Below are 22273 nucleotides of genomic sequence, written 5' to 3'. Positions count from 1 at the left end.
TAGCATAAAGATACAATTGCTAAAAAAACTTAATCAATTTTACATAGCATGATATTTACTCAATTTTCAATTCCAAATGGCCAAATGGGAAATTGTATCGCCCGATGCCGATAATTTAAAGATTCAGAATATCGGCAGATATATCGGCCTCTGCCTTGACCACTAATATACAGTATATTACTTTGAATCATCGTTGACTTATTTTACTGATCTAATGTGGATTTAATGCATAGAATGAGGTATAACTGATAACGCATTGTAATGTCACGCTTATAAATGTATTACATGCAGTCTGTTGACAGGACAGCATGCGTCTCATTTTTAAATGCTCCTTCTAAATGTCAGCCCCAGCGGCATTGTCTGAATGATCGCAAACTGTATACTACTGCTTGACTTTTTTTTTTAACCTTCTTTCTAGCTCTGAAAAAAACTAAAACAAAGAAGAACTTTGCCATGAGTTTATCAGAGCCTTTACGATTTCTGTAGTATTTAGTATTTGGATGTTGTGTACAGTTTCAGTATGCATAGAATACTTGATGGCCCTGATGAAAGAAGTAGTAACATCAACTGCTATTTTAAACATTTCTCCTTTTATGAAGTCATTGTTAAATTGGACAACCAAACTTTAGGACATTACACAAAACTGGATGAAATGCAAAATTACTGTAGTCATTTACACATAATGTATTTATACAGATAAGTGGACTCTATTTGCTAAATTAAACATTCATCAGGGTGAGGTCATGTGACAACTATATAGCATGTTACTATTTGAAATATATATATATATTGTTGCATAGTGCATACTTAAGATACTATTTTCAAAAAGTAGTTGGCAGAAAACAACACTATGGTAATATTCCATTCTGAACATCCAGATAAGGAAGACCTTTTGAAATAAAGTCAGTTGGTAGGTACACTTGAAAGATTTCAAGTCCAATCAGTGTATCTTTTTCTTGGGTACAAGCCAATGAGTGCAATCTTGTTTCTGATGTTGGGCCAGCTCTTAACTGCAGCTGCCATTTCATTTAAAAGATGCAGGGGCTGGGTGGGGTCCGAGATGCAGAGATATTAGCCCAGTGTTTACTTTCATTCCCAGACACACAGAGAGATACAGAGAGAGAGCGAGAGAGAGCGAGAGAGAGCGAGAGCAGCTTAAATCTGTTGCATAACCCTATCCAGACTTAAGTCATGTAAAACATATGTTTTCAGTTTGCTGTGAGATACAATGTCGAGCTGTACCAGTTCCTTTATGTGGGAACCTATTGATCAGGATCTCATAAAATAATTTTAGAACGATATGTTAGGAACACCATGTTTCAGCAGTGAAAAGCTTGAGGTGGTGCCACCCCCCAACATCCTCCCACACATTAGATGGTGAACACTCGAGGAATCCCCCACATCCCAAATTGAAGTGCTTAAAATCATCCTGTATTTGTGTGGCAAAAAGTTGGCAAACCTATTACTGGTGCTTTAAAGCTTGGTTTAAAGTGGTTCACAACTGGTTTTGCTTCTGCACCCAGATTTTACATTAGTCATCAAGTGGCAATCCAGCAATGGTTTATCATACACATAGTAAACAAAATTACAATTTTGCCTTTTGCAGCCAATACGTTACCATTTCAAGAAATATTAATCCTTAGAACCAATGAAGAACCTTTGTTTTTATTTTGAACTTTTAATTTTAGTTAATGAAAGGGTATTAGCGCTTATCCCACTTGATGCTGACTGTACCTATGTTATGCCAGCTTCACCCCACACAGCGGCAAGAGTTCGAGAGGGCGTATGAGAGCGAAGGGGCGGGGTAATGAGAGAGAGAGAGAGAGAGACAGAGAGAGAGAGAGAGAGAGAGAGAGAGAGAGAGAGAGAGAGAGAGATTACATGCTGGTTTCTATCTATCTCACACTGACATCTTTCTATGTTGCAATATTCAGAGCTGAGGACGTGCTGGTCATTTGGCAGTGCCACATCAACCCATCATGCGTTCCGTCTTCTTCTGAAAACATTCAGCGATCGGGTCAGTCTTTTCAGCATTTGTACATGTCAAAATGCGTCTGCCAATTGATTTATGCTTTTAACTAGAATCGATCATGTTTGTTTCAGGCGTGAGGGATGGCTTAGTCCCGTGCGGAGCGCCGATGCTGCACGATGAGTGTAGCGCTGCAAGATTTACGAAACAACGTGAGTCTCTCTGATGCCTTTTTTATAACATGCACCACATCTGCAAACCATTTCAGTGGCTAAACATATTGTGATCGGTGTGGGACTGCGTGGTCTGTTTTAAATGGATTCCTGGCACGTCAAAAAGCCAGGGAAAAGATGTGTTGTAAGGAAATATTTCTGCAGATTTTAAGATAAAACACACCAATGCTCACTGCGCGCTTGTTTTTCCTGTTTAGCTACTGGTTGCGCGTCTGTCTCGTGTTTCGCGAGGATTGATGCAACTATACTCATGACAAATATTTGTTTACGCAAATATATTACGGCTGTTGTTATTTTACCAGCTGCTGTAATTCTCTTTTGGTTTCCACGGTCTGCGTTTCCGTGAGCACTAAGCAGCTTTTTAGAGAACTCTACTAGAAAAATAAACAGTCCATCATCAAATTGTGTCATTACGCTCGAGCGAAGCCGAGTCATTATCGGTGTCTTCCTCAAACAAACTATGTATTGTGTTTTAAACATGCGTAGGTTGACACACTACACACATAACCAGTTTGGGAAAGCTTTCTGTAGAAGCCGTCGCCTGTCCTATTTCCAACGCAAGACAAACTGTTTTTTTTTTATTTTTTATTTTTTTATTAATTTGACTCTTTGTTCGCGACGTGTCGCACGATTATATACAGGGAGTGGCTACGAGAGCATCTTGAGTTGCAAAACGGTTTATATACTGGCGTACGTTTCCATAGCAACTAGAGCGCAGGTGGGTGCGCAAGGAGAGTACTACTGTAACAGGTACTGCACATCATCCTGCCACAAGCGCATCTTTAAAACCACATATCGCTTTGAAACGCGATTTTTTTAACACGTATTTTTGGGGGGATTTTCCATTAGAGAACACACACACACACACACACACACACACACACACACACACACACACACACACACACACACCCCGATCAGCCACAACATTAAAACCACCTGCCCGATACTGAATACAGAAGAGCATTCTGAGATGATATTCTTCCCACCACAATTGTACAGAGCGGTTATCTGAGTTACTGTAGACTTTGTCAACTTGAATCAGTCTTGTCATTCTCTGTTGACCTCTCTCATCAGCAAGGCATTTCCGCCCACAGAACTGCCGCTCACTGGATGTTTTTTGTTTTTGGCACCATTCGAAGTAAATTCTAGAGACTTGTGTGTGAAAATCCCAGGAGATCAGAAGTACTGAAACCAGCCCGTCAGCACCAGCAATCACCCATGCGATTATCTAATCAGCTAATTGTGTGGCAGCAGTGCAGTGCAAAAAATCATGCAGATATGGGTCAGGAGCTTCAGGTAATGTTCACATCAGCCATCAGAATAGGGAAGAAATGTGATCTCAGTGATTTGGACAGTGGCATGATTGCTGGTGCCAGATGGGCTGCTTTGAGTATTTCTGCTGATCTCCTGGGATTTTCACACACAACAGTCTCTATAATTTACTCTGAATGATGCCAAAAACAAAAAAAAACATACAGTGAAGGGATGTTCTGCTGATGGAAACCCCTTGTTGACGAGAGAGGTCAACAGAGAATGGCCAGACTGGTTCGATCTGACAAAGTCTACGGTAACTCGCTATGTACAATCTAGATAACCGCTCTGTATAATTGTGGTGAGAAGAATATCATCTCAGAATGCTCTTGTGAGATGCAGGTTGGAGCTCTTTAGGTGGCACGAGGGGGACCTACACATTATTAGACAGGTGGTTTTAATGTTGTGGCTGATTGATGTATATATACTGTTATTCACCTTGTCACTGATCTCAATGTATAGTTAGGACATTAATAATGTGAAGAAAAAAAAAAGAACTTTAATTCAAAGACAGCTTTGCAACACCTTGTCATTCTAGTTGTCAGTTTGTCCAGATACTCAGTTGACATTTCACCCCACGCTTCCTGTAGCACTTGCTATTGATGTGGCTGTCTTGTCAGGCACTTTTCACGCACCTTACCAGTCTAGCTGATCCCACAAAACTCAATGGGGTTAAGATCCATAACACTCTTTTCCAATGATCTGTTGTCCAATGTCTGTGTTTCTTTGCCCACTCTAATTTCCTTTTTGTTTTTCTGTTTCAAAAGTGGCTTTTTCTTTGTAATTCTTCCCATAAAGCCTGCACCCCTGAGTTTTTTCTTTACTGTTGTACATGAAACTGGTATTGAGTGGGTACAATTCAATGAAGCTGTCAGCTGAGGACATTTGAGGCGTCTATTTCTCAAACTAGAATTTCAAATGTACTTAAACTCTTGTTTAGTTGTACAGCTTGCCTTCCACATCTCTTTTTGTCCTTGTTAGAGCCAGTTGTCCATTGCCTTTGAAGACTGCAGTGTACACCTTTGTATGAAATCTTCAGTTTTTTGGGGCAATTTCAAGCATTGTAAAGCCTTCATTCCTCAAAACAATGATTGTCTGACGAGTTTCTAGAGAAAGCTGTTTCTTTTGTTTGCCATTTCTGACCTAATATTGACCTTAAGACATGCCAGTATATTGCATACTGTGCCAACTCAAAAACAAACACAAAGGCTTCATTTAACAAGCCAAACAGCTTTCAGCCGTGTTTGATATAATGGCAAGTGATATTATAGTACCAAATTAGCAATTTAGCATGATTACTCAAGGATAAGGTGTTGGAGTGATGGCTGCTGGAAATGGGGCCTGACTAGATAATAGTGATGGTGCTGTTTTTGACATCAGTAATGTCCTGACTATACTTTGTGATCAGTCAAATGCCACTTTGGTGAATTAAAGTACCAATTTCTTTCTGAAACAGCAAAAATCAGTTCAGTATTCCGAACTTAATTTACTCCGAGCAGCTGAGAACATGCTTATGTTTCGTACATTTGCCAGTAGTGCTCAGAGTTCACGATAGAGCTGCACTAATTAGCCACCATCCAATGTGCTGTAAATCAATTAGTGCTTGCAGAGCGAGAGCCATTTCCCCAATTTCTTTATCTGCTATAGCAAGATAATTTATATGCGGACTGAAGCATTTCAGACACAGTGTTCCGTGTTGTTGTACTAATGATATATGTATGTTCACCATAAAATGACATCACCACAGTTCTTGTGAAGTGAAGCAACTGCTCCAATACTAGTGCCGAATATGCATTTTAGTGAGTGTTTTGCCATTTCAAAGCTTACAGATTGAGAAAATCATTTGAAAACGAAATACAGTTTTCCATTAGCAACTGAATGCTTTACAGTGGAAACTAGGGCTGTAACCACCATAGACATCAAGTCATTGAGTTAATGACTGATTCTTAAGCTTTTATACTTGGTCCCCTCACCCTGCACTCTTGGTGCAAACAGTAGCTGAACAGGATTACAACCATTATTCTGTTGGTACTGATATGCTTTCACCCTCCATTGGCCCTGAGATTTCAGTGAGGGTGCTTGCAAACTAGAAAAAGCACAGAATGAGCATTGAATAAGGAATGATGTCACACCTTTTAGTGGTGTGGAAAGTGTCAGGTCAGTGAAGTTCATTTCTGAAAGCACAACTGAACCCCTCTGAAATTCATATTGGTCAATGTATGCAGACTTTAGAATGCATTGCAGTAAAAACGTTTAGTTGGCCGAGCATTGCTTTCTCAAAACCTAAAGTTTTTCCTCTACATGCTTGTTACATACTCTCCCTATTGAAATCAATGGATTAGCAGTTTTCTCTGATGTAGCATAAACTTTAAGCCCAAAGTATACTTTCCATACTATGACGAAGACAAAGAGTCCAAAATTAATAAAGTCCCAGATGCAGTTTATTGTTCAACCAAAATCCAAATTAGATACAAATGAAGATTTGGTGAATAACTCAGACCTTTAAGTTCAAACAAGCCCGAAATACACCAGGGACTCTTATTTTGAAATGACAAAATTATGAAAAATTATTAGCAACAATTGGCATCTATTTTTGCAGATAACGATATTTCCAAAAAGCAACTATCGGAACCGATTAATTGGTAAAACCGATATATCGTTCAAACTCTACTTCAGACTCAAGTTATACAAATGCAGATATCTCCTGACTTCCTCATATATGCGCTCCACTGTCATCTCCTGTTGTTTATTCAATTACATAATCTTCTACGCTTCGTTGTGACGGCTCAACTGTGAGTGTTACCACCTTGTGGTCTGACAAATAACTGCAAATAATTCCAGGCGCATGTGCATTCTGAGCTTTTATAGTACGCACTGTTAGAAAAATCTATAGCTATCTGTGTGCGCTCAGTGCTCGAGCTGTACAAGCATCTGCGTCTGACTGAGGGAATCTTTGTGCTTTAGTGTGTAAGGGCGCTGATAGCTCAGTAAATCTATTCTGTTCTGTGGGGTTCATCCAAATTGTGCAGTAGTAGCTAGAAATGCAATTGACCCTTCGCTAAGCTCAGTCGGCTACGGTTGTGCGCTCTGACAAGCACTCCGCAACGCCCCATAGGAATGAATGGGAGATTGCTGCGAATGGCGTGGTATTTGGCAATATATGATAATAAACGCAATAGATAATATTATTGCGTGGGCTGGAATGAAGAGTACCATTGTAAAATGTCATACAACACACTCATTTTGATGCAGTGAACTCTTTTTACAATCACCTGTACTAAGACCTAAATTAATATGTAAATAAACTAAAGTTAGGTTGTTAGCTTGAACCTTGGAGGAAATGTAAGTGTCCTCAATTATGTTATACATGCTCATTTGGGAATTAGGAACGGTACATTTTCCTGGTTTTACAGTTCTCACCCATTTAAAAACTGCTGTTTTGTTTAGTCATTTCGAGGAGCTTACCATGAACTTTTGGAAGAGCTTTGCTGATGTTTGATGTGGCCGGAGATGTACTGGCTTGTGCCGACAGCTATTGGATTATGTAGCCATGAAGATAACGATTTTACATAACCAGCATGTTTATGCTCCAGGCACAGCATCTCCATCAACACTTACTGAGGTCAATATTAACCCAGACCAATCTCCGATAGTGTTTTCTTTAGCCATACTTGATACCATTTTAGGCTTAGCAGTGCATATTGTGGTGTGGTAGTAGCACTGGGTGATCTTAGAAAAAAAAAAAAAAAGCCTTTTAGAGTGATTGTCACAAAACCAAAATTTGTAACCTCAAATAAAAAAAATGCGAAATCATATTTTGCTTTAAAGAAAATTACATTTTACCACTCAATTGTCATTACCATAATGCATCCGGATGTTTTACTTGTATTATTCCCATAGCTTGCAATGATGATTCTTATTACCGTAACACAGTCATTTTTTATTTGACTGTATTACAATAAATGATGAGAGAATTATCACTTTTGGGTGAGCTATTCCTTTACCATTCTGTCTTGCGAGACAAGGAGGGATCTCAAAATAATGAATTATGAATTTTAAATATATTTCCCAGCCCTGTGTGGTAGTAGTAATAACAACATTTTGTCAGTAGCAGTTTTCCTTTCTAAATTCCCGATCCAAACCACAACCACTATAGGAGTGATTGCAACCCTGGCTCTTGATCAGACGGACAGGGAGACTCCAGGGTGTGGTTTGCTGTGGGAAAGGCCAGTTGTTAAGCTCTCTAGAGGTGGAGTGCACTCTCTCCTCATCCCCTGTGTGACCCCTGAAGCACTGCTCAGGGCTTGGGAGCACTGGTACATCCTGCCGTTGGGTGTGTGAGAGCAGGGAGATGGTCACAATTTCCCGTCTACGCCAAGACTTCATCTGTATGTGCGCGTCTGTGTATGTGTTTTCAGGGTTCAAGCTAAGGCCAGCAATATAGAAGTCCACCATCTCAGTCAACATCGGATGCTCCTTAAATAAGATCTTTTGTGAATGACATCTGCTGGGATTAGAGGCTTTTGATGATCGATCATAAAGATCAAGCCATCATTCCATCTTTTCTAATCCAAATACTTCTTCCTTCAACAGTGCAATTTTGTAATTTGTACCCTCTGTTTACTCTTTCATACATTCTCTAAACTCTCTCTTTTTTATCTCTCATTTATATTAATGTGTTTCCATCGTTTGATTGCTTAACATTGTGCCAGCTTTGCACTGCAGGACCTGAGAGCTGGCATAGAAATGAGAGAAATGAGACAAATTTGCTTACACTCTCACAACAGCTGTACTAGAAACCCCATCACAGCTGTGCTAGCTATTTTATGTTTTGTAATTAAAGCCAGGGTAATGTATTACAAATCTAATGTTATTAATTTGCACTAAATAATACAAAAATGTTAATGTAAGAAAAGTTTGCTAGAATTAAGGCATCATAATGTCATCACAGTCTGCGAAAATGGTCCGCGGAGGTGTTCATGAGGGAAGTAGCAATTTGCAAACAAGATTTGCAAACAAGTCGTTATTTAATGTCGGATCATTTCATGAATCAGTTGATTCAGTTCACAATACCAGTCTCAATGATTCGTTAACTAATATGGACCATGTTTAAGGTGCTATTGCATCCTTTTTGAAGCTTGTAAGCTTTAGTCCCCATTCACTGTAATTGCATGGAAAAGAGCAGCCAGCACAATGTACAGAATTTCTTCTTTTGTGTTTCACATAATAAAGAAAGTCATACAGCTTTAGAACAACATGAGAGTAAGTAAATGCAGACAACATTTTAATTCTGGGTGAACTGTTCCTTTAAAACATGATCCATTTACCTAAGAAGCTAAATTGAATGAGATATTGAGATTTGTTTTCAGAGAATTTATGTTGTTTTGTTGTTGTTTTTTCACCCCATTGGCAATTTTTGTTGTTTTAAGCATAAATCAGTTAAAAGATAGTGAGATTTATGCTTAAATCAGAAAAAAAGGAATAGTTTGCCAATGAGTTGAGAAAAAAAAACATTAATTGTGTTCCAAACCGCACACTTCTGCACTATTCAACGTCAATTTGAAGTGCAAGTAGTGGTAGTAGTACAGTATGTTAACACTGAAAATGAAACAAAAATAAGTGTACCAAATAAGTGTACTATGAGTGCCATTCTTCAACAGTCAAAATGGAGTGTGGAATGTTGGACACTCCATGCACTGAGCGCTCGTGGCTTGCCATAAGTAGCGGAATGTGCGGAATTGCTGGTCTGACAAAACACTTGTAAATAATGGAGAATGTTGCAAATAGCAAAACTCAGTGAAGACAGCACTTTACAAATGTAAGTTAAATGCTTTACAATCACCACATGCTGTGTGAATATGGACATTATTTGAGACACAATTGTTGAACTGAGGATGCTTACGCGCTAAAGCTAACGGCAACACATTGCATGAATTTGAAACGTCACTTTCGTCAGCTGTTAAACTGCGAATGCCGTTGTTCCATTTGGGACGACACTACACTTTGAAAATTAATATACTACATGGCTGAGTTCATAGTGTATATAGTACATCATTTGGGACACAGCTTTTTTTAAATGTGTGAAGTACTTTGAGTTGCATTTCATGTATCAAAGTGCTATAGGCTACAAACTTTTTTTTTTAAATAAAATAGTATTTCTATTATTCTTTGAAAAAACATATAATTTTGGTAAATTTATTGTGTTTAAAGTATGTGTAGATACATTTTACTTGAAAAGACAAAAAGTACTGATCAAGAAAATGTAGTTATTGCATTGTAAGCTTTTTGTGTGTGTGCACCTTTGTTGGAGCTTATTAGACAACAGGAGGGAAGCTTTTTGAAGTTTGTCAGGATTGCACAAGCTGAAATTCACAGGAAGACAGGAAGTAAGCAGTTAATAGATGACGACAGGCTGTGAGGAACAGCTCCCCAGCAGAGTATGACGTTATGCGACTCACTCCCATGACTCTTCTGGTGCATTTCCAGTATATCTCTGAGCATGTATTTGTTCTGAGTTCATGTATTCTGAGCATGAACTGTATGTATTTGTATAATTTGTTTATATGCTTTATATGCCTATATTTTCCATTCAAATGTGTGGTCAACAGTTTTGTTGTGTTTAATAGAGAATTGTGGCCTGTAGATTTCTTCAGAATTGCAATCTAGTACTGATTACAAATTACATGACTAAAATTGCAATCATTAACGTCATATCTTGGATAATATTTTTTAGGTAATCTGATCTGAATGCATTTGGATTACGTCTGATTTAACTGATTTTTATTTATGTCACATGCGTTTAACCTATAGGCCTACTATTTGATATAATGTTGATTAAATGAATTGATATGTTTTGTTTTGATTTCCCCCGGTGTAACTATTTACACCTCAGTGTAAATAGCATCTGCCACACAGTGCAGCTTTCTGCACCCCAATAGTAAGGTGAAACCACAGGAATATATGACAAACTAGACAATAAGTTTCGCTGCAATGGCGCAGGGATGTAAAGACGGTGAGAATGTGTAGTGTCGTCCTAGCGACCCCGGTTTGATTCTGTCCTTTGTCCCTTTTTCTCCCTGTCTCCCTGTCCTTCTGATCTTTTTCCCCATCCAATTTCCTCTTTCCACTTTTAATATCTCCTTTAATACTACATAAAATAATAGATAAAAATTAATATAATAGTAAAATATAGTATAATATAATTAAAGGGAGAGTTCACCTAATATGAAAATTCTGTCATTATTTACTTAACCTCATTTAGTTCCAAACCCATATAACTTGGGTGAACTATCACTTTAAATGGTGAAAACAACACTAAATCTGTAGGCTATATAATCTCATGTCTTTGCCCTGAAAAAAAAAATGTTGATGCTCTTTGCGCTCCCTTTTTTCTCTTCCTTCCTTTCCTCTAACGGTCTGCGTGCAGAGAGTGAGGTAACCTTGATGCCTAGATTGGTGACGTCATTCAGCCTCCCTGGAGAAGTCGCTTCTCTTTTTCTCTCACACAGAGCACACATAGTGCTGTTCTGTTTAATCAATGGCATGCTCAAACTGATGGTGGCATAGCGAATGCATAAATGTACTCGTACCTTTTAACTCCAATCCTGTGCCAACATTCTGTCAAACATTTCCTGTTGTGTTTCATGCAAGAACGAAAGACACATTGATTTGACAGTTGACAGAATTTTCATTTTTTGGTAAACTTTCCCTTTCAAGCAGCTTTCAGCAGGTTTTCATTGGTTGTGCTTGTTGTCTTGAGGCAAGACGGGGACAAGCTCGTGTGAAGTGCGCTCAAGTGTCTAACTGCATCAGGGCATGTTGGGCCACCGGCACGGAACAGAATGCTCTTTTGTACAACAACAGTATGGCATTCTGTGTCAGTATCCTTTACCCGGCCACAATGGAAGCCCCCTCTAATGGTGCAAGAGTGCTAGAACAGCTGAATGAAGTCCTTATGAATGAGCCGCCAGGAGACTGTGGGAATGGGGGGTGCTGGGGTGATTGTGAATGGCAGTTACTGTGTAGGGGATACGAACCCAGGAAAGGAAGGGCTGCAGTTTGTGTATATTGAGGATGTCCTGGTGGGTACTCTATATAGTTTGACGTGAATGTAAGTATAGGCTATGTGACGAGATGGTGAAATTGAGTTTGAAACGAAGGGTTTCCTTGAGATTGTAGCTTTCTCTTTTTGTAGTTTAGTTTCTTTGGGATAGTTTCCTCAATCGTCGAGGACTTCTGCATCGCGACTGGACAGGGCACTTATTTGGAGAGCGAGATGATGCACCTCCATTTTTCCCGCATCTGTTTTGAAAACATCGTCACGTGGGTACGCCTACGTTGTTACCAAAGCAACCCATGCAGATAGGTTGTTATGTCTGAACGAGCAAATCAGGTTTGATCACTTGCAATTAATAGTGCGGACAGTCTGCATGAAAAGATTTGATTTGAGAAATAAATCTAATTTGCCTGCAGCCTGAACATATCCTTAGAGGACAGGGAAGGAATTTCTTTATTAAAATAGTTTTGCATTCTCATTCAAAAACTTTTGTGTTCGCTCAAAATAGGCACGTTCATTAACAATACGTTTTGCATTCCATAGCAATAGTTTGCGTTCCTTCGCGATACATTTTGTTCCCTCACAAAAAGTTTTGTTTCCTCTCGCAATAGTTGGTGTTCCACCACAATAAGTTTTGCGTTCCCTTGCAATAAGTTTGCATTTTCTTGCAGGCATTTTTGTGTTTCCTCACCAAAAGATTGGGAAGTTATGACTTCACTCTAAGTAGTTTTGTGTTACCTCACAATTATTTTATGTTCTTAAAACAATTAACCTTAGTTTTAATTTAGCAACCATATTTGAACTTTGGTATTGGTAGTAAAACCAAAGTACCACAAAATGTACCATGATTTTACTACAGTAACTATGGTTCAACTCTGGTATATACAGGTGAAACTCGAAAAATTAGAATATCGTGCAAAAGTTCATTAATTTCAGTAATTCAACTTAAAAGATGAAACTAATATATTATATAGACTCATTACAAGCAAAGTAAGATATTTCAAGCCTTTATTTGATATAATTTTGATGATTATGGCTTACAGCTTATGAAAACCCCAAATTCAGAATCTCAGAAAATTAGAATATTGTGAAAAGGTTCAGTATTGTAGGCTCAGAGTGTCACACTCTAATCAGCTAAACACCTGCAAAGGGTTCCTGAGCCTTTAAATGGTCTCTCAGTCTGGTTCAGTTGAATTCACAATCATGGGGAAGACTGCTGACCTGACAGTTGTGCAGAAAACCATCATTGACACCCTCCACAAGGAGGGAAAGCCTCAAAAGGTAATTGCAAAAGAAGTTGGATGTTCTCAAAGTGCTGTATCAAAGCACATTAATAGAAAGTTAAGTGGAAGGGAAAAGTGTGGAAGAAAAAGGTGCACAAGCAGCAGGGATGACCGTAGCCTGGAGAGGATTGTCAGGAAAAGGCCATTCAAATGTGTGGGGAGCTTCACAAGGAGTGGACTGAGGCTGGAGTTACTGCATCAAGAGCCACCACACACAGACGGGTCCTGGACATGGGCTTCAAATGTCAAACGTCTTACCTGGGCTAAAGAAAAAAGAACAGGTCTGTTGCTCAGTGGTCCAAAGTCCTCTTTTCTGATGAGAGCAAATTTTGCATCTCATTTGGAAACCAAGGTCCCAGAGTCTGGAGGAAGAATGGAGAGGCACACAATCCAAGATGCTTGAAGTCCAGTGTGAAGTTTCCACAGTCTGTGTTGGTTTGGGGAGCCATGTCATCGGCTGGTGTTGGTCCACTGTGCTTTATTAAGTCCAGAGTCAACGCAGCCGTCTACCAGGACATTTTAGAGCACTTCATGCTTCCTTCAGCAGACAAGCTTTATGGAGATGCTGACTTCATTTTCCAGCAGGACGTGGCACCTGCCCACACTGCCAAAAGTACCAAAACCTGGTTCAATGACCATGGTATTACTGTGCTTGATTGGCCAGCAAACTCGCCTGACAGAGAATCTATGGGGCATTGCCAAGAGAAAGATGAGAGACATGAGACCAAACAATGCAGAAGAGCTGAAGGCCGCTATTGAAGCATCTTGGTCTTCCATAACACCTCAGCAGTGCCACAGGCTGATAGCATCCATGCCACGCCGCATTGAGGCAGTAATTAATGCAAAAGGGGCCCAAACCAAGTACTGAGTACATATGCATGATTATACTTTTCAGAGGGCCGACATTTCTGTATTTAAAATCCTTTTTTTTTATTGATTTCATGTAATATTCTAATTTTCTGAGATTCTGAATTTGGGGTTTTCATAAGCTGTAAGCCATAATCATCAAAATTATATCAAATAAAGGCTTGAAATATCTTACTTTGATTGTAATGAGTCTATATAATATATTAGTTTCACCTTTTAAGTTGAATTACTGAAATGAATGAACTTTTGCACGATATTCGAATTTTTCGAGTTTCACCTGTATAGTAAAACCATAACCTCAGTATTAACCATGGTTTTACTACAGTAACCATATTTTAATTATGATATTTGTAGTAAAACCATAGTAACAATGCAGGAAACCAAAACTATCGTAATAAAAGTCATAATCATTCTGCCTATAAAAATATGTTTACCACTCACCAGTAACAAATAAACAAATAAATAAAATGGTTTCATGACTAATACAGGTTTTTTGGTTGATTTATTCCTTTAATTAGTTTTTCTATGCATTTTCCCAGTAAAGAGAAAGCACTACAGCTCAGAGAGTCATATTTGCTAACCACTGTGCCATGGCTCCGACTCATTGCTCTTTGCCTCTCTCAATCCTTCCCTCTATGGGTGGTACGTCAATTTATCTAACTCTCCTTTATTTTGTCATGTTGTATGAAGTACCCCCCCAACAGGATTTCTCGAAGGCAGAACTGTTTACTCTCTCGCTATCATCACCCCATCTTAGACCTCCCCTGTTTATTCTCTCTCATCCCCCACTTTCTTCATGTTCCAAACTCCCTCCTTCCCTCACAGACTCTCACAAATGTCTTTCGTCCTTTATTACTCCCCTGCTTGTTGTTTGTCTTTTCGTACATCTTCTCTTGCAATCTTCCCTCCCTCTCTGAAAGCATTCTGCACACTGTTTATGGTCTCTCTGACAAGGCCACCAGAGATAGAGAGAGATAGAGAGAGAAAGGAAACAAGAGGGGGAAGGCAGTGTCTTTCGTGTACTTGCAGCATGTGAGGCACATTATGTACAGTGCTTGTTCCTGGTTGGGTTTTATGCACCGTGTTGAACGAGGTATTGTTCTATTATTTTGTTTGTCTGCTGTATAGGTGCACAACTGTTGACATCTGTTGCTGGTTGACTTAATAGGGACTTGACTTAATAGGAACGACGAGAATATATGCGTAAGTGAAGCTTTATGTGTTTACTAGGGGATGAGATCATTGTTTCTATAGGCTTAATCAAGTTTCGCCAAGTAGAACGTGTTCTAGTATCAAAATACTTGTTGATCCAGGAACAAATTTCCTACCAACCATTCAGATTTTAGGTTAGGGTTACGTTTAAGGTGGGCTCAAAACATTCTTGTAAATGTATCAATTAACTCTGATTTATATTGAATCATTAGTAGTACAATTAGCAGTTGTTCAGGAACATTTTTGGGTAGTAACCTAATGGATAGTAGTGACACTACTTACTTAACTATATTTTACTTAGCTGTTTTCAAACAGTGTAGCTTTTACAGCAGCAAGATACTTTTTCCAGTGATTAGCAGTGCAGCATGGCAAACCGCTACAACACTATTTTTACCACATTCTATTGCACGCACAGCATAAAATGGACTGTCGTTGCATTTGGGAAGTCTTAATCATTTTACATGTATCAGTTTGTTCAGACAGTTCATTATTTTTTGTAGTGGTATACATAAATAATAAAAATAAAATATTTATTACAATAATATTTTACAAAATAATACTGTACACTATTATGTTAAATCCAGCTCTTCGCATTTAGGCTAAATGACAGTGTTTTCTAGTTGCATTGGTGGTACGTGTGTTCCAAAGTCTGATGTGGGATATTCGGACAATCTCTGATCTTCAACCACAAAAGCATTCCATTGCCAGATGCTTGGAATATGTATAAAACAGTAGCTTAACAGTTGTTCGGTTGTCACTAGCGATGTCTCCCAATAACCAAATTGTAAACAATGCTGAGCAATGCTAGCATTTGTTCCACAGGTTACAATTGTCAAAAGAGTGTAGTTTACCTTATTTTACTCACCTGTCCCTGCAAATGTTTGCTAAGCAAGTAATGTACTATAGGAACTCATTGATGTGTTTTATAGGCCTAACAAGTTACATTTTATTATTAACTTTTACATCTCCCTCAGTGCCGACATGTTTGTGTGACGTCATGCATTAGTACGGGACACAAAGCTATCAATTCTGGACGTTTAGCCCATCTGAATGGGTCCCCCGCAGTAACTGCTGAGTGTAATCCGATTACAAAGTAGTTGTTACTGTAATCGATCTACTTTTTTGTCAAAAATTATTGTAACACATTACATTTTAAATTCTAATTATCAGATTACAGTTGCGGATTTTCAATTAAGTTAATTACATTTAAGTTCATTATTTGGATTCCGCAAATTTCTAAAAAAACACTATTTATATACTTTACATGGTAACACATTAGTTTAGGGATCAGAAATTAAACAGTAATTCATGACAATTACACTTATAATAGTAATAATTACACTTGTAAGTGACCAGTTATGGGCTTGTTTGGCACTATAAAGTATTTACTAAGCCTTCATTGGCTGATTACTCATTCTTGCTTTATAGCCCCTTTATATTTCCTTTTGGCATAATAATGAATTTCTTTGAAAAATACAAAACATATCAATTGCTAGTATGATGCAAAATGCATCATTTATAAGTTCTCAGTACTCTGTGTGAATGTGTGGCTTAGAATGCATATAGTATTTCAACAAAGCATCCCTGCTAGTGTTAGTGTTAGGTTTAGGCGTAGGTGTAGGGTTTTTGTGGGACTCTAAATAAACACAATAAACATGTTGCAGCGATGCCCCTATACTGTATGGTAGTATTTAATTGGGGTGAAAATATTATCTAACACTATTTGCCCTTTTTGCAACGAGGATGCTTTTTGTTGCTATTTACACTAAGCATCAAAATTTCTGCATCCTATATTTATTTTTTACTTATAAGTTGCACATTCACTTAGTGTAATGGGAGCATGTAAAGGATGTATTTTGCACCTTACTAACTATTAGTATATTTAGCTTTTACCTAAGTTAATTGTTAGAAAAAAACAAAACAAATTTAAAGAGACTATTAGGCAAGGGTAAGAAATCAACAAAAAAAGGCCTAATAAATACCTTCCAAACAAGTCCGTAACTTTTTATTAGTCAGTAATTACTGTCTAATTTCTGATCCCTAAAATAACATTACAGTTTACATTTAGAAAATGAATTATGTTCATATGACATCAAATGTAAGTGTATGACTTGTGTATGACAATGAACAAAAAGGAAATATATTATTTCAATTCTTTGAGTGAATTTTTGTAATAATTTGTGTGAAGTGTTTTAAAAAGTAACTTAAAAGTAAAGTAATTAGTAATGTGATTTGCTTTTTTATTAAGTAATCAAATAATCTTATTACAGTTTTAGAGAAATAATTAGTAATTTGCAGTGGATTATATTTTTTGATTAACTTATCCAACACTGCCTGCGAGAGTAGCTCCACTTAAATATGGGACAATAGGGGTCACGTACATACAATGTAATTTCGGTCAAAATAAATTGACATCCCAGCTTATATGGGACAGTTGGCAACCCTAGACATTCCTGCCTCATTGATTAAATGCTTCTTTTTGTTAGTACCTTGTAGTGTAGCTAAATATTTTTTCAAAAGGGTAGCTCGATTGTAGCTTGATTATTTTAAATGATAATATAGCTTGACAGGCTATGCTACAAGCTAGGTTAGGACGATGTTTGTTTGTTTGTTTGACAGAAATGTTGTTCCAGGACCAACATCAGAACCCAGAACACATTCTACTTGGCAAAATCATAGTCACTGTTTGGATGCAGTAAAGCATGTGTGTCTGAGAATGAGTCAAAGAGATAATTAGCGGTTTGCTCTGTTAGCATTAAGAGTTGTGAGTGTGTGTGTGTGTGTGTGTGTGTGTGTGTGTGTGTGTGTGTGTGTGTGTGTGTGTGTGTGTGTGTGTGTGTTTGTGTGCATGTGCGAGTTACTGAGCGGGTCTCACTGTCGGAGTGTGGAGAAAGGTCATGAATTGAAGAAAAGAGGAAAAGGAGATTGCTGAACCCTGACTTCCGTTTTGTGTCACCACTGAGAGCTCGAGCCAGCAGTCTCTCTCTCTCACCCCCCTCATTCGCCCTCACACCCTTTCTCTTTTGCTTTACAAGAACTAATAAATTGTATTACAATTATTTTACAATAAGTTCTAATCTAGAGAAAGACTAATCTAGAACAAAAAAAATATTATGATTAAACACTCTTCTATCCCAGTTTAATTTGCAGCGACTATTAGTAAGTCATCCGTAGGTTGACTTTCCAAAGAATGTCAACACTGTGGCCTTATTACATATCTAGAGTCAGCCAATTTATCAGAGCATTCCCAACTAGTCACCATCCACTTTCAGCAAGCCAATGTTTTTCTGTATGCAAGTGTGTTTTGCTTGTGGTATCCACACCCTGAAAGAATTCCACATCCAACTATCAGGGAAGGTCACTTAGGTTCTGACATTTGCTATTAAGATATTATAGATTGTGTGTGTGACGTTACACCTCAAAAATCCACTTTCAAAATCAAAAATGCCACTTCCTATGATAAACAAAAGTGTGGTTAGTGCTAGAAATAAATCATGTGCGAATGCTACGTGTGAATGTTAGTTGTAGCAAACGCTTATCTGTCAATTTATTGATACAAATTTTAGCAAGTCAGACAATAGCCTCAGTCAGTAGACTTTCGAAAAGCAGTGAGCTCTGAGCTGCCTTGTTACTTACATAGGCAGCTATCTTCTAAGGTTGCATCTTGCATCCTAACTTATAAGTGAGAGGTTTGGATTCAAATAGCTCTCCACAATGGATACTGGACACGCAATTGATTCCAAAAGAGCTTGAAGTTAGCATGTTGCTAAGCTAACATTACAATACTCTGATAAGCATAAAAATACAAGCACACACAAATATTGGGTAAATGTCTCCATATTTATAATAGGGAAGCATCAATACAAAATTTTTTTGTGCCAAAAATAACAAAAATAACTTTGGTTTATTTTTTCACAAAAATGAAGTTGCAATTCCTGATTACATTTTTTTGCCATTAATATATTAATAATATATCAAAATATCAAAAATCCATTTGCAATTTAGCATCTACAATGTCTTGGCATGATGTTGCACAAATTTGGTGCAAGTCACATGAATCCCCTAGGAGGAGTATTTCAAAGTTCAGAGCTTGTGATTTTCAGAAAATCCAAAATGTTTGACTTCTTGATAGGCGGAGCTAATGACTATAATTATGAAAGTTGTTCAGGTTGATGAGATCTATATATGTACAAAGTTTGGTGACTGTAGCTCAAAAGGTTTGTGATACAGAGCCCCCTGAACATGCCCATGTATGAACATTTGCCAAGCCCTAATGGCCAAGTTCCTGTTGAGCAGAGCTCATGAGATTTTGAGCATGTTAAGTGCCCCAAAATCCCCCGAAACCTTGAAACAAATAAAATAATAATCCTTAGAAGAACAATAGGGTCTCCACAATTTCAGTGCTTTGGCCCTAAAAACATGCGCATGTATGTGATTTTCTGAAGTATGAGTTTTATATTTTGCATTTTTGTAATGAATTGTTTATTTTTAATTACAAATTATATTATCAGCATAACAGTTTAAGTGAAAAATGTGTGCAAATGTAGTTTGGCGGTTCACATTCTTAACTTGCATTAACTAAATTTTGAATAGCCTCCTATCAGTCTCCCATTGAATTGGTAAGATTATTTTTTTTCTTAACTCAACAACAATTGAACGTTGAATGATGAAGCTTTCCCCTTTTAAGCTGAAGCAGCCTCTGCTTTATATTCGTCATATTCCTTACTGCATTGAGCTTTATGGTGAGCAATCAAATTTAAAGTTAAAGTTAAAAGCTTTAACAGTAGTTCCATTTCATGAAATTCAAACAATGCAAAACGTACAAATTGCAACTGCAGCTCACTTCGAATTTGTTCAAAACGAGATGTCTTAAGAGTACTTAAGATGCCTACCTTTTAGTCCAGATTTCTGTCTGGAGCGTGCCTATGATGATTCGGCAAGCTGCTCAATAGGTTTTGGAACAGGGCATGTGTATGCGTGATAATGTATGGTTATGGGTGTAAAACAATATTGTATCATATTGTATTGTATGACACAATGCTCACTATACAGTACCATATGTATCGTATGATTACACATTATAGTGTAATTAAAATCAAATAGGAAACAATATTGAGAGCTGCGGAAGTCCCCTCCAGCGAGAGGCGGTGCTGAGCTCTCACAGGAAAACAGAGCAACACACTTCCAGTACATAGGCGAGAAGATCGATGGCAAACAACAAGTCATGTCCTGGTGCAATCACTGTGCAAATCGGTGGATTTGTGAGGCAGAAACAGCAGCAGTAAGTTTACAGCTGATCGATTTTTGCTTAAGCAGCTAAATAATATTGGAAAATTGTGAGTTCATATTAGTTTTTCTCAACAATCAAACAAAATAAATGCAGTGCTGTTGTTTAAGCTACTTAGAGCTCTGCGTTTTGTTGCCAATGTCAGACACTTGTGGTATTTATGACTTAAAAGACATTTATGTCGAATCCTTGAATAAGTTTGAGTGAAACATTTATGGGTGCTCATATCGTATTGTATCGTATCATGGGGCTATGCATCGTATCATATTGCATCGTGAAAGTTGTGTATCGTTACATGCCTAGTATGTATATGTGATTATTTGTACTGTACTTTTTTGACTTGGACCTCACCCACATCTCCTGGTGACTTAATGTCTGAGCACCTTCATTTGGTGAATAGCCATTCTCTGACTTTTGTTTTCTCACACCCATTTTCTATATTCTCACTTGGATGGAGTAATTGCCATGCTATTCTGCTCAAAGCAGGCATTGTTACCTCATCTCTTCCCTGGATGGACTCAAAAGTGTGTGGCCCTGTGCATTACCGGCTAGAGTGTGTATGTGTTTGTTTGGGTGTATTGCCTCACCGTAGTTGGCCTTCAAACCTCTCAAGGTGGCTTTAGGTTGGCTTGGTTGGGATTCTCGGAGCAAGAGTTTGAGGGTATTTCTAGCTGTCAGGGGCAGAGGTTGGGCTATACCATCCTTCCCCCACCGAGCTTTTTCCTTTCAAAAACACTCCTCAGGAAACCACTTCAAACAATCACATTCCGTGCAGAGAAAGGTCCGCACCACTCCTGGAACTTGGGAAAACCTCTCCCTTCCCTTTGCAAGGCTACTCCTTTTCTCTGTCTCACTCTCCTGAGTGAGTCTTCATCTCTCGCTGTCTGTTTCTGCCTCATCGCCTGTCTCACACACACACACACACACACACACACACACACACACACACACACACACACACACACACACACACACACACACACACACACACACACACACACACACATTTTCTTGCTCATTTAGTGAAAAAGATCTCGCTTAGTCATTGTCATCTTACTGTTCATTGAGTCTTGTGTAATCTGAAAGAAATGATCATAATGGCTTAATAGGGTCTATATCTTTATTTTAGTTCCCCCAACTGGTGTGCATGGTGGTGCATCTTTCTTGCACCCAAAAAAACACAAATATTTACATTTGCCACTTTCTCTCTGACTTATATGATTAAACAGACTCTCTTTGCTAATGCAAATGTAACATATGCAAAAGGCCTTTGTTATGATGGATTACCTCTTTGCAACACTTACTTGGGGATGCAGGTTTGCTTTCAGTTCCAAAATAGTTGGCACTGTCCTATCCTTTAATAACAATGTCTTAAAGGAGTTCGGATGAATTCTTTATATTGGAAGTGCCATCTTTAAAAGCAGAACAAGACACACTTTTCATATGGAGTTTGATGCAGTGCTGGATGCCTTGACACGAATCATATGCATTTCAAATCTAAAGTGAAAAGACAGCCTACCGACTGCATATTAATATTAAATGAGGGTTTAATACACATTTCAATGAATACTAGTTCTTTCAATCAGTCAACATTAGCCAGTTAGACTTCGTGAAATGTTTAATGTTACTCGAATTGGAGATATTTTAGTAAATTTATACTGTGGAGTTTGGAAAAAGTGAATAAAGCATTTTTGTTACATACTGTATTATTTTGTTCTATTGTGTTGTTCTTTCCAAAGAACATATAAATGCATTATGACTGGAAATAAGTTTGTATATAATAGTCAAATTTCACTATTAAAACCTGAGAATAATCACAATTAATTATTATATATTATGAGATTAATCACGATTAAAATGTTAATCTACTCATGGCCCTAATATATATATATATATATATATATATATATATATATATATATATATATATATATATATATATATATATATATATACAGGTGGCCAAAAGTTTGATCTGATTCAACTGATCACAAAGTATAAGCAGGAGATTAATAACGTGAAAAATTACTATTACAATTTGAAAAAAAAAAA

At 37.8% G+C, this 22273-nt stretch overlaps 1 protein-coding gene across 1 annotated transcript in view; it reads left to right on the top strand.

The window, feature by feature from the left end:
- Positions 1-1874: 1874 nt before the first annotated feature.
- The window catches only part of ece2b (endothelin converting enzyme 2b), an 85173-nt gene continuing 64774 nt past the window's right edge, over positions 1875-22273 (top strand). Inside the window, 2 exon segments of the mRNA XM_052109826.1 lie at positions 1875-2017; positions 2104-2181. Of these exon segments, the coding sequence (XP_051965786.1) occupies positions 2149-2181 (33 nt within the window). The 5' untranslated portion in view covers positions 1875-2017; positions 2104-2148.

This window comes from Xyrauchen texanus, chromosome 38 (assembly GCF_025860055.1).
Source record: "Xyrauchen texanus isolate HMW12.3.18 chromosome 38, RBS_HiC_50CHRs, whole genome shotgun sequence".
NCBI classification, from domain to species: domain Eukaryota; kingdom Metazoa; phylum Chordata; class Actinopteri; order Cypriniformes; family Catostomidae; genus Xyrauchen; species Xyrauchen texanus.
This window is presented reverse-complemented; position numbering and strand designations above follow the sequence as displayed.